This window comes from Hyperolius riggenbachi, chromosome 1, assembly GCF_040937935.1.
Source record: "Hyperolius riggenbachi isolate aHypRig1 chromosome 1, aHypRig1.pri, whole genome shotgun sequence".
Lineage (NCBI taxonomy): Eukaryota > Metazoa > Chordata > Amphibia > Anura > Hyperoliidae > Hyperolius > Hyperolius riggenbachi.
The window spans coordinates 450,883,929-450,897,936 of NC_090646.1; the positions used below are offsets into that span (position 1 = coordinate 450,883,929).

At 45.5% G+C, this 14,008-nt stretch overlaps 1 protein-coding gene across 4 annotated transcripts in view; it reads right to left on the reverse strand.

Annotated features, from left to right (window-relative positions):
- The window catches only part of LOC137520525 (solute carrier family 2, facilitated glucose transporter member 11-like), a 97,212-nt gene that overhangs the window by 49,382 nt on the left and 33,822 nt on the right, over window positions 1-14,008 (reverse strand). For 3 of the 4 annotated variants that reach the window (XM_068238740.1, XM_068238739.1, XM_068238738.1), the window contains 3 exons: window positions 11,165-11,263; window positions 9,207-9,367; window positions 3,026-3,150 (listed from right to left, as the gene is read on the reverse strand). In XM_068238740.1, coding sequence (XP_068094841.1) covers window positions 3,026-3,150; window positions 9,207-9,367; window positions 11,165-11,263 — 385 coding nt within the window. The remainder of the gene's footprint in view (window positions 1-3,025; window positions 3,151-9,206; window positions 9,368-11,164; window positions 11,264-14,008) is intronic. The other variant, XM_068238741.1, reaches the window with a different exon arrangement.

Sequence of the window (14,008 nt, forward strand, 5' to 3'; positions counted from 1 at the left end):
CAGAACGGGATTTCCTGCTCGGCTTCCCCCGTCGCCATGGCGGGATGACGTCATGGACGTCAGGATGTCAGAGGGAATCCCGATCCACCCCTCAGCACTGCCTGGCACTGACTGGCCAGGCTGCGCAAGGGGTCTGGAGGGGGGGGGGCGGCGCAGCGGGAATCGTCGGCGATCGAGATATGCACGCAGCTAGCAAAGTACTCGCTGCGTGAAAAAAAAAAAAAAAAAAACCCGGCCCAGCGGGGCCTGAGGAATCCTCCTGCGCAGGTTACCCCGAGCTGAGCTAGGGATAACTGGCGAGGAGGTTAATAAATGTTAGCACTTGTCTTGGATGCAGGGCATGCATTCTTCAGTCTGACAGAGGCGGTGTATGCCTGTGCAATTAACCATTCAATTGCAACGTGTTTAGGGATGTGCAGCCTTTCCCCCCCACCTTTTCTTAACTTTGTAACTATGGGATAACCGGCAAGGAGGTTAACCTTCCTGGCGGTAAGCCCGAGCTGAGCTTGGGTTATGCCGCGCAGGAAGATATCTCAGCCCCTGGTGGGGCGATGTGGGCCATTTAAAGTGCTGTACGCGCAGCTAGCACTTTGCTAGCCGCGCGTACAGCTTGATCGCCGCCGCTCTGCGGCAATCGCCCGCACGCAGCGGCAGAAGAGCCCCCCCCCCCGCTAGAGCCCTGCGCTGCCCGGACCAATGAGTTCCGGGCAGTGCTATGGGCTGGATCGGAGGCGTCTGACGTCAGGACATCGGCTGACTTCATTCCGATCGTCGCCATGGTGACAGGAGAAGCCAAACAGGGGAGCGCGTTATATACGCGTTCCCCTGTTTGCTATTGATGCCGGCGACTATCGCACTAGAGGGACACATGCGCCCTCTAGTGGTGTTTCATGTAGCTACCACTCTGGTAGCTTTACATTAAACAAAAAAAAAAAAGGATTTTTGCCTATTTGGCAAAAAAAATTAACCGCCAGGGAGGTTAAAGCACGACTAAGTGCACAATAGAACAAGGCCAATTCTCATAAGCACCAGAATATTAAGTTCAGAATGTGCAGAATTCTCTTTTCAGAATACTCTTTTCACAGACTAAGGGCTTGGCTCACTAAAGGGTACTAACACAGTAATGCTGGGGATACACGGTACGTTTCTGTACCGTGTATCGACCAGCTGATCCGCCAGCTGATAATATTCAGCTGGCCCGATCAAGCTGCTCGACTCCAGAACGATCTCCGCCGGCGGACAATGGCAGGGAATCGAGCGCTGATTAGGAAGCACCGGCGGGGATGAGCGGCAATCGATCCGTGTGCACGAGCGGGGACGCGGCTGGAGTCGATCCGGCGTCTAATCGGCCGCCGGATAGACCCGTGTATTCCCAGCATTAGCACGCCTAAAAGCTTTGCTCATGCAAACTAGGGTGCTAAGTAGTTTGCGTGCTATTTTAGCGCGTGTAAAAGTTTGTGCGCGTAAAGTTTTACACGCACTACTTCACGTGCAAAATCAGCCGCTTTACGTGCAAAGTATGCTTATCACGCTACTTATCTAGATAAGCGGCTGATTTTGCACATAAACTTTACGCGCGAAAAGCTTTATGCGCCCTAAAGTTTACGCACACATTAGCGCGTAGAGGCAGTTTGCACGGGATAAGTGGCTTTTCACTGGCGTGCTAACAGTTAGCACGCTTTTGTGAATCAAGCCCTAGATGTGCTTGTCAGCACAGTGCAGCCTTCTCCATGGATAAAGCTAACTGATTAGTCAGATGTAATTATTTGAGAACCAAATTAAAGAATAGACTGACTGCACGGCTAGTGACCCTGCATTCCAGTAGAACCATGGTTCAAAAGAATGAATGGTGGCAAGCAATTGTAAAATTGATAGTAGGAAAACTAAGGCCCGGTTCACACTTGCGGTGGCCCTCCGGAATCGCCGTGCCGGAGCCGCACCGCCTGCAGAACGGACGGAACGGACGCACGGCATAGCAATTAAAGCCTATGCGTCCGTTCACATGGGTCCGTTCTGCAGAACCGGAGCCGGACCGGATCCGGGCCGGATCCGGACTCCGGCCTCCGTTCCAACATGCGCTATTTTTTCATCCGGCCCCTCCGGCAGCCGTATCCGGGGCGGAGCCGGACTGCACCATCCGGCCAATACAAACAAATGGGAACCGGAGGCCGCACAACACACTGGCTGAGAAATCCGGATCTTCTACCCCACTTCCTATGCGGATTTTTGCGGCGATATTGGCTGGGGACACATGGGCAAGCATTTTGGAGTGGAGCAGCACGAGCTGGAGGTGTTGGCAGGATGTTGGCAGCATGTCGGAGGTGGAGGTGAGTGCTAAACAGCAGAGGGCCTGATTCCACAGGTCCCCCTTCTGCTGACCTCCCAGACCCCAACATTTTTTTTTTTTTTTTACGTATATTTTGCCAAACGGATCCGGATCGCATCCTGATTACCACCTGATGCAACCTGACCGGATCCGGATCGGATCCGGATCAGAACCGTACGGTTCCGATCCGGATCCGGTCCGGATCCGGTCAGGTCATCCGGTCCGTTTGGCAAACAACCGCTAATGTGAACCGGGCCTTAGACAGGAGAGGCCACCCCATATACACGATACCATTCTTTGTGCGATTCGATTAAATCCGACATGTCCGATCAGGATTTGATTCGCCATTGCAAAACAATGCAAAATCAAATTGAATCGAATCCTGATCGGACATGTCGGATTTAATCGTATCGTAAATAGAATCGTAATCGAATCGCACAAAGAATCGTATCATGTGTATGGGGAACTGTAACCAAGGATTGAACTTCAAAAAAGGTCAGTCGCAAGGCTAATACTTAAAAACAATATAAACTGATCAACATGATTGCTTTGAGAATTTGCCTTTGTTTGATTTTGGGCTCAGTAGTGTAAGTTAATCCTATAGCTGCAATAGAGACTTTCTACCAAAAACACATACTGCACACACTATATACTAAATATCTGTTTTGCTAATTCAGTATGCTTGTATACATATTTTACCTGCATTAAGTCCTATTAGAAATCTCCCGACTATCAAGAGTTCAAATAATCCTGCAGACCGAGAGATTCCCATGAAAAGTGCTGCTAGAATTGCTACAATGTTGTTCACCAGCAAAGACTGCTTCCTGCAATACAGTACAGAGGAATAAGCAGAAAATCACAAATAAAACATAGTAATACAAATAGCATGACCAGGTGCCTAGCCATAGTTATCCAGTACTTTGTTGTTAAGATATGGTTTTCAATGATTGTTTAATTACACAGATGTTGTCCATCACATGCCATATCTGTCAGCAAGGAAGGATCTGCAATAAGGAGGATACACAGTGTAGGCATTTACCCATTCTCTGCATGCATGCTTCTGTTCCTGAACCTGTGTGTCTTGAGTCATATCCCCTTAGCCAGCATTACCATATGTTTTAGACCAGAAGATGTACCTTTTCTCCCCCAACACAGAGACAGACAATGGGGGGGGCTCAATGGGTCTTATGGTTCGAATAATACAATCCTCCCACAAGTCCATACTGCGACTGCTACCACCAGACCATTTGCTGCTTCTTTTGTTGGCTGGTGTAGATGGTCTCGGGAACCAATTACTGCAGACACTCAGTAGCAGTGATCTAACAGATGTCAGTGGGTGTCATTCCTAAAACAATGAAGCAATAATGCCCACTGACATCTGATAGGTCACTGCTACTGAGCAAGAGCAGTTATTGGCCGCCCATGAGCCCATCGGCACTAGTTGGACACAGAAAAACTAAATATCACCACGTCTGCAAACGGGGTTGACCAGCTAAGACACACAGTATCTCCAGTCCCTAGGACGCTGGGGCAGCCACCTCCACACACTGCCAGTGAGGCCAACAGCTGATAACAGACAGCTCAGGAGATTGTGGTTGAGATTGTGATACAGGTAGTCGTGAGACTAAAGAAAGAAGCAGCTTGGCTGCTGACTGTGCCATAAGAGTGTTATGTGAGAAGCACAGGTGTTAAAGAGAAGAGGAGTTGTGGTTAAGTGTATGAATACAAACTGGACAGAGCAGACAGCTTTAAATAAAAGCCATTCAGTGTTTCAACCTTAATGGATTTCAAGTACAGAGCAGTACAAGCTGTCACAGAAGCAATTTTAGTCAGGACACAGCAGATAAACAATGAGGCCTCTGAGGTGTGTCAGTAAGTAGTGGGTAGCATTTAGGATCACCCCAAATAAGGTTGCAGGGAAGATTGGTATAGAAAGCTGTAAAGGACAAAGCAAGACTGCATAAGGAAAGCTCCACAAGATGCCCCTGCACCATGGATGCACCAGGTTTAGTATACATTTTTTCCCCCTGGTATTTGTCCTTTAGACCCCATTCACACTTGCGGTTCGAGTCCGCAAGTGTCCGGGTCCGGGGGCCGCAAAGAGACCGTACGGGTCTCTGCGGTGGCCACCAGTTGCGGATCCGGAATGTATCAGTTCCGGCTACAATAAAGTAGCCGGAACTAGATACATTGCAGTGCCGGAAAGGCACCGCAAGCATGGGAAATACCGGCGTGTAGTCCGGGCTCCCCAAGTGGCATAGGACCGGTGCTGGTGTGATGAGAAACATTCGTTTCTCATTGCACAGCATGGCCGCATGTTCGGGTCAGGATCCGGCCCGGGTGCGTGGGCCGGATGACCGGACCCGAAAAACAGCGCATGTTGGAAAAGTGTATACGGTCCGGATCCGATCAGGCGGATCCGGACAGCGAACACTAATGTGACCCAAGCCTTATACGTAGGTGCGTCTTAAAAAAAATATTATAGATATATAGATATACAGTAGATAGATAGATAGATAGGATAGATAGTGTATTTTACTTCTAAGCAAATTCCAGGCAAAACTATAGACTTCTTCTGTATTATAAACTCCATAGCCTTAACCACACAGTGTTTTTTTTTTTTTTGCACAAATAAGTGCAGAATTTAATCTGGTACCGCAGCATTTCCCTCATTTAGGAATGGAGAAATGTTGGTGCAGTCGGCATATTTGAATTCAGAATCTAGTTCTGAATTCTGCCGATGAGAACCTGAATCTTCATACATGCGCACCGTAGCAGGGGGAAGTTAAATGTATGCTACGTTCCATGGCATGTTCCACTCTCAAATACGGCCTTGTGAAGGAGCAAGTATGTGAGAGTTGGAACATGATATGGAAGGCAGCACATGCAGGCAGTGACAAGGGTGAGTTAAAGGATACCTGAAGTGACATGAGACGTGAGATAGACGTGTATGTACAGTGCCTGGCACACAAATAACTATGCTGTGTTCCTTTTTTTCTTTCTCTGCCTGAAAGAGTTAAATATCAGGTATGTAAGTGGCTGACTCAGTCCTGACTCAGACAGGAAGTGACTACAGTGGGACCCTCATTGGTAAGAAATTCCAACTATAAAAAAAAAACATTTTCCTAGCAGAAAATGGCTTCTGAGAGCAAGAAAGAGATAAAAAGGGGAATTTCGTATAAGTGAGGGTCACTTCCTGTCTGAGTCAGGACTGAGTCAGCCATTTACATACCTGATATTTAACTCTTTCAGGCAGAGAAAGAAAAAAAAAACAACAAGGCATAGTTATTTGTGTGCTAGGCACTGTACATACACATGTCTATCTCATTATGTCACATGTCACTTCGGGTATCCTTTAACCACCCACCACGGTGCACATGTACGATTGGTCCATGAGATGCAAATAATTCCAGCTTACATACGAATTGACAAGCAAATTGTATGCAGCGGCACAAAAATAAAAATGGCACATGTGATTTCAGTTTGCCTAGTTTGTTTTGATGTGGATATAAACCTTAACCTTTCCATAGTATTTCTAACAGAAGCTGGCATTTAAAAGTGCCAATGTTTGCTGCTAATTAGGGATGAGTAAGGGAGATAAAACTCTACTTGGCTTTAGGGATCATTCTGTACTGCACTGGGGTCTCCAAACTGCGCTCCCTAGCAATAGCATACAGCTTCTACAGATGCAATGGCCAGCGCTAATAGTACACTGTATGCTCAACTAGTGATGAAATATGGCATATGCGGTATCATTTTAATTGGGATGATCCAAATATGTAAAACTGATGGCATAAGTAATAAAAAGGTTATTGCTGTATCAATAGCTGAAATACCAAAATTGTTAGGAATCTTAACCACTTTACAGCTTCAGTACAGTATATCTACTCCCCTGCAGACTTCATTTAACTGCCCAGGGGAGTAAATATACGTACCCCCGCTGCTACCACTGCTGTACGCGCTCCCGCTTATTTGTGCACTTGTTCATGTTGCCATCTGCCCGCCAGGATATCAATGAATGGGAAAGCAATTTCTAATCATTGATCTAAGTCCCCGTAGCAATGATCTGCGCCTTTTATGAGAAGCTGCACGATTATTCTAATAAATAAAAAAAAGTGTTTCCCATCCTCAGTACATTTCCTGTAAGCATACATATTTCGCTTACAGGATGCATAAAAAAACACAAACAAAAAAACACTGAGGCCATCGTGGCCAAATAGTAAAACTACATCTAAAAGCATTTTTTTTTAAATGCAAAGACCTGTTTTTACATTTTAAATTAACCCCTTACCTCCAACACTCCCCAATAGTTACCAACACTTATCGTTTTTGTAAAAAAAATAAAATAAATTCACAATTATAAAAAATACATAAATAGTTTTCTAAGGGACTGAACTTTTTTAATATGTATGTCAAGAGGGTATAATGCTGTTACTTTATAAATTATGGGCTTTTTATTAGTGATGGATGCAAATCTGAAAAAAATGCATCTTTATTTCCTGATAAAATATTGGCGCCAGACATTGTGATAGGGACATCATTTAAATGGTGTAAAAACCAGTACAAATGGGCAAATAAATTACGTGGATTTTAATTACGGTAGCATGCATTATTTAAAAAATATAATGGCCGAAAACTGAAAAACAAGGCTTTTTTTCCAATTTTTTTCTTATTTTCCCATTAAAAAACATTTAGAATAAAATAATTCTTGGCATAATGTACCACCCATAGTAAGCCTAATTAGTGATTAAAAAAACCCCACATTTAACACATTTCATTCTGATAAATAGAAATAAATGTATTGTCAAATGAATGGAAGGAGAGCTGAAAGGTGAAAATTGCTTGGATGCTGAAGGGGTAAAACCCCTCAGTTGTGGTTAAGGGGTAAAAACCCAGGAATACAAAGTGGTTAAGACCAAGGCCCATATGCAATGAACTTTCTTTTTTTCCTGACTTTTCTTAAGTTATATTTTCACAACTTGTCAATAAAATGCTTTTTAAGCCACCAGCAAGCAAGAAAAATGCTCAAAATAATTTTGATAGTACCTTTTCACCTATTGTTTGGTACTTTTACAATTGCAAAGTGCTGAAAAATTGAAAAATTAAATACAGGATGAAAAATGTTCTCCTAGGAGAAAACTCTGGGAAAATGGTGAGTTGCATATGGGCCCAGGTATGTTACCAACATTCCTCTTGCTCTTTTTTTGTAACATTTAACATCCCCACATAGATTAAAAGGTTACTTAGGTGAAAACAGTATGTGTTTGTTCAAATAGAAATATGTAGTGGTAGCAGCGGAGTCACTTACCGCTGTGTCTGCCCTCTGCTAATGTGCTCCGGCTACCGGTAAAACAGCTGGTTCGTTCTGCAAGCCGCAGGCTGGCCCAAGAGTAAGGTAGCTTACCTACCTCCTCCAAGAGACTTCGTGCCTGGCCATGCTCAACAGCTTCTTGTGTGCGAGCTCCCAATTAGTGACTGCAAACAGCGGGTTGTGAAACTCAGTTGGCCAGTACTATTGTGAACTGCATAGGGCACGTGTGCCTGCACGAAGAGCACTTTCACTGACTGCTTGTGCACGGTAATAGACTAGACCAGGCATGGGCAAACTCGGCCCTCCGGCTGTTACAGAACTACAAGTTCCACAATGCATTTGCCTTTATGAGTCATGACTGTGGCTCTCAGACTCCTGCAATGCATTGTGGGACATGTAGTTCCTTAACAGCTGGAGGGCCAAGTTTGTCCATGCCTGAACTAGACTAAGTGCATGAGCACAAGACGTCATGGCCAGCCAGATGACCCCAGAAGCAATAGTGGCAAAAGTGCCATTTTGTAAAATGAAACTGCTTTTACACAAGAACTGGCAACAGTGGAATGGCAAAAATACATAGTAACGGGGTGCATATATAATAAGCTTTGAAGGGATACTTTCATCTACTCAGTTAAAGGACCACTATCGCAAAAGAAGTAGGCAGTTAAAACCTGACAGAACCGACAGGTTTTGGGCCAGTCCTTCTCCTCATGGGGGAATTCTCTGGGTTTTCTTTGTTTTCAACAGCATTTCCTGAACAGCAGTTGCAAAGTGTAACTGACAAAATAGTGTGCAAGTGAGTAGGGTAGGGAGGCTGGCTGGTATCTTACTATTTTGGCAGTTAAACTGCTCTTCAGGAAATGCTGTTGATAAAGAAAACCCTGAGAATCCCCCCAAGGGGAGAAGGACTGGCCCAAAACCTGTCAGATTTTTTTCACCATAGTGGTCCTTTAAGAATTCCTATAACACTAACTGTAGGGGCTGCCTTAAAATTAACCAGCAAGAGTATGCACATTTTAATTCACCAAGATGCCAGCGACATCAGGTCAAGAAGCCAACTGCTTTGTAATTGGCCAATAGTTAGTGTCCTTGACAACCAGCCCAACCTTCCAGCAGACCATACACAAGTGAAATGGAAAATAACTGTAGCAAGAGGTATATTCCAGGAGTGATGTTTATTTGATTGCAGTTAGTATGATCTAGTTTTATAATGTTGCTGTTTCAGGGTTATTAATTAATTTATATTGTGCATCATCTTTGTCATGTCCTTCTCTTACATTTTTAGCACACAATGATCTTCATATTTACTTTTTCTCCTAGGAGATAGGTTAGGTTTGTTTTGTTTTTTGCTTTATTTTTTTTAATAACCTTTCAGCACAAAAGTACCAAAAAGTAGGTGAAAATATACTGTGAAAATTAGTCTGATTATTTTCTTGCTTGCTGGTGGCTTAAAATGCATTTTGTTGATCAGGTGTGAAAAGATCTCATAGGAAAAAACTTTAGAGGAAAAGTGAAATTGGATAAGCGCCAATAAGTGGTGCATACACAGATTACAGAGAGATCTATACTTGCCTACCAATCATTGATGCTGCATAACCACCTATGACTGTCCCAATGAGACCTCCAAGTGTAAACACTGACACAATCACTGACCAGATGAGCGTCAGCAGTCCTTCATCTAACTGGGTATGGTACCGGGAATACCAGGTTTCATTAATGAACTTCTGTATATACTGCAGGAATAATAAACAGCTTTAATTACACATTTTAGATGATGAAACCATTCAAAGTTATAACCACAGCACCTAAACTGAGAAGGCAAAAATTCATAATTTTCATTCCAAGCTGCACAGATTGGTATAAAATCAATACAAAATTTTACACAAACTCGAAATTGCTTAAGTCGCTCACTTAAAGCTGAATTATCACAAATACCTTCTACTTCTGGATCTGTGAAGTAGAGTTTAAGGCCGGGTTCACAGTGGTGCATTGTACTGTATAATGCACATGTGTTAAAATATGTGCAAACTGCAATGGAGACTGGACATAGACGAGAATTCAAAACCTGCATGCAGCGACTTAGAATAATGTGAACCGTTACAGCAGAGATATAAACAGGCCCATAGAACTGTATGGGGCAGTAACTTGACATGCAGCATTATTCTGCAACGCAACTGAGCACTGTGAACTAGCTCAAATATGTCTGTCTAGTTATATATGGTAATCTAACCAATGTACTATATGCAATGCTACAACAAAGATCATCCTTGCAAAAAGTGTATGAGAGCCCAGAAACCAGGATCTAAAAATGCCCCACTATTGTGGCTCCACATATAGCCTAGAGTCTGGAAGAGGATATATAATGCGCATAGAGTACTAGAGATATCAGCACGGTAGACTTGGGCGCAGGATACAGCCGGTATATTGCTGATCCTGCTGCTGCACAAGTTCCCGGCCGCACTAAATACTATTCCCCCTCCAGGCCACCATGGATGGTGGGGAATGAAATAATTTGGCTTCCAGCAATTGCTGGAGGCCAAATTACAGTGTTTTAAAAGTAACTTCAGCTCCATCTTCTCACGGCACCAGAATTACTCCATGTGCGCCGCTATAGCCGTAATTCCTATTATGGCCTATGGTGGCGCCGGCTGCGCCCAAATCTCCTGCGCTGGAATAGCAGGGTTCGTGCATAAAGCCATAATGGGGAGCAGCAAGCTACTTCAAACCCCCCCCATCCCCAAAATGCCCATCCACCAGTGGTCTTTTAACAAGTGGAGCCACCATGACCTTCCCCAACAGTGCTTACACTGTCCCTCCTCTACCCATAACAAGTGAAGCCACCATGACCTTCCATAACAGTGCGGACATGGTACCTCCTCTACCCATTACAAGTGGAGCCACCATGACCTTCCATAACAGTGCGGACATGGTACCTCCTCTACCCATTACAAGTGGAGCCACCATGACCTTCCATAACAGTGCGGACACTGTGCCTCCTCTACCCATTACAAGTGGAACCACCATGACCTTCCATAACAGTGCGGACATGGTACCTCCTCTACCCATTACAAGTGGAGCCACCATGACCTTCCATAACAGTGCTTACACTGTCCCTCCTCTACCCATTACAAGTGGAGCCACCATGACCTTCCATAACAGTGCGGACATGGTACCTCCTCTACCCATTACAAGTGGAGCCACCATGACCTTCCATAACAGTGCGGACATGGTACCTCCTCTACCCATTACAAGTGGAGCCACCATGACCTTCCATAACAGTGCGGACACTGTGCCTCCTCTACCCATTACAAGTGGAACCACCATGACCTTCCATAACAGTGCGGACACTGTGCCTCCTCTACCCATTACAAGTGGAGCCACCATGACCTTCCATAACAGTGCGGACATGGTACCTCCTCTACCCATGTATGGTTACTTGTTTTTAGACATGATTTTTGGTGTAAAGAAAAAAAATTACCCACAATGAGAAGAGTTTTCCAACAAATGACCAACATTATCGTTTTACTTACTGGTGTAGGTGCATTGATAGTTGATAAATTATAGCCATATTGAAAAGCTCCACCTATTCCAACTGCACACACAGCCCCAAATAGTTTTCTAGTTGGCACCTATGGAGAAATAAATTGTAAACTCTGTAAAATAAAAACTATTACCAAAACAGTCTCAAGCTAAATACACACACGATGCATGCCTGCCATCATATAGGATAAACATCAAAACTTGTGTATTTTTTGATGGTCTAGCGTTGTCCGCCACCCTCATGAATTGGTGTCTAACACGGATGTCTGTTATTGTCCAGCACTAAGTACCGTAATATGTTGGCGCTTTATAAATAGAATAGATAATAAAATTCAGTCCGGAAATATTGACTAAAGTTAACCCGAGGTGAGAATGACATGGAGGCTGACATTTTCTTTTAAAGGGAACCTGAAATGGCCTTAATGCGGGTATTTATACTTACCTGGGGCTTCCTTCAGCTCCGTGAGGTCCGAGTCTCCGTTGCCGTCCTCTCTGGCGTCTACGTTTGCTAGATATACTCACTGGTAATCAGCCGCTCTCTTCTGCGCAGGCACAGAACTTTCCCGGGCACGAAATCCACAGAAGCACATGGCTGCCCGGATTACTGACGAGGAGAGCTAGTGAATGGAGTGGTCGGAAAGGACAGCGAGGGAGCCCATGGACGTTGTGGTGCTGGAAGAAGCCCCAGGTAAGTATAAAACCCACATTGAGGCCATCTTGGGTACACTTTAAACTATACCAGTTACCTGCTGATCTATGTGACTGCAGTAGTGTCTGAATAACACCAGCAACAAGCATTCAGCTAATCTTGTCAGATCTGACAATGTCAAAAACACCTGATCTGCTGCATGCTTGTTCAGGGACTACGGCTGAAAGTATTAGAGGTAGAGAATCAGCAGTACAGCCAGGCAACTGGTATTGCTTCAAAGGAAATACATTTGGCAACCTCCACATCACCCATCTTGGGTTCACTTTAACTACCTTGTACCCCTGTATAGGATTGAAGAGCATCCTCATGCCCTGTCTGCTCCACGGTAGTGTTGGGCGAACAGTGTTGGGCGAACAGTGTTCGCCACTGTTCGGGTTCTGCAGAACATCACCCTGTTCGGGTGATGTTCGAGTTCGGCCGAACACCTGATGGTGTTCGGCCAAACCGTTCGCCACATGGCCGAACTAAGAGCGCATGGCCGAACGTTCCCCGAACGTTCGGCTAGCGCTGTGATTGGCCGAACGGGTCACGTGGTTCGGACCCGAAAGCGCTCTGATTGGCCGAACTGTCACGTGGTTCGGGTAAATAAATACCCGAACCACGTCATATCTCCACCATTTGTCTGTGGGTTTAGCTTTGGGTAGGCAGGCAGGGTAGTTCGCGCTCCAGCCACGCTAGCCAGGGTCCCCCGGTCATTGTGTCGCTGCTGGGAATAGTAGTACACCGCTCGCTCAGCCACACTATATAGCATTGTGTTTACTGCCACTCTGTGTACCTTGCTCAGCCACACTATATAACATTGTGTTTACTGCCACTCTGTGTCTGCTGGGAACAGTAGTACACTGCTCGCTCAGCCACACTTTATAGCATTGTGTTTACTGCCACTCTGTGTACCTCGCTCAGCCACACTATATAGCATTGTGTTTACTGCCACTGTGTACCTCGCTCAGCCACACTATATAGCATTGTGTTTACTGCCACTGTGTACCTCGCTCAGCCACACTATATAGCATTGTGTTTACTGCCACTCTGTGTCTGCTGGGAACAGTAGTACACCGCTCGCTCAGCCACACTATATAGCATTGTGTTTACTGCCACTCTGTGTCTGCTGGGAACAGTAGTACACCGCTCACCCGCCACTGTATAGCATTGTGCTCTGTGTCACTGCTGACAATAGTGGTACACCGCTCACCCACCACTGTATAGCATTTCTGTACTGCCACTGTACTGCTGCCAGTCAGCGTGTACTTTAAGGATAAGTGAAATGAGGAAGAAATCCGGTGAAAGAGGGAGGGGCAAGGGAAGAGGTGTTTCCCCTGATGGTTCACGTACAGACCACAGGGGAGCACCCAAGAAAACCCACTCAATACCGCCCATGTTGTCCAGGACAACAACCCTCACAAATCCAAAAGAACAGGACCAGATAATTACTTGGATGACCTCTCAAGCGTCCAGCAGTGGGTTAAGCAGCACCAGCACATCACGCACGAGGTCCGAGTCCTCAGCCAGTTACAAGGAGCCAGTGGGCACAAAGCTGACACAACCGGCAGCGACACCACGCACACAACTGCCAGATAACCAGTCCGATGAATTACCTCAGGACACAATGGGGTATTCGCAGGGGCTATTCCCAGTCCAACAAACTTCCACCTTTGAAAGGTCAATGGAGGAACAGCCAGAAATGTTGTGCCCGGATTCACAAACATTAACTGTGGGAAATGCACCGCGCACTGAAATACAAGGCGAGTCCGAGGACTTTGAAACCCAAATCCCAGAGCAAGTTGGGCAGGAGGGGTTGCAATTGCAGGAGGTCGGCCGACAAGATCTGGAAGACGACGGAGTGAGCTGCGCAGAGGTTGTTCTGGGGAGCTCTACTCCACGGCGGCGGCCCCCCACAATGACATATGACGAGTTTGAGGAGATTGAAGAGGAGGGTATGGACAATGTGGACATAGACCCAGATTTTGTTTGTGAACGAGAACATCGCCGTCGTAGCAGCAGCACAGATGAGTCTGTTGAAGAACCCACTGCTGCACGAGTTCGCCTTGTGCCACAAGGTAGGCAGCGCGCAATTTCAGGCACCACAAGCGTGGAAGTTCAAGTGAGAGGCAAAAGAGGCGCAAAC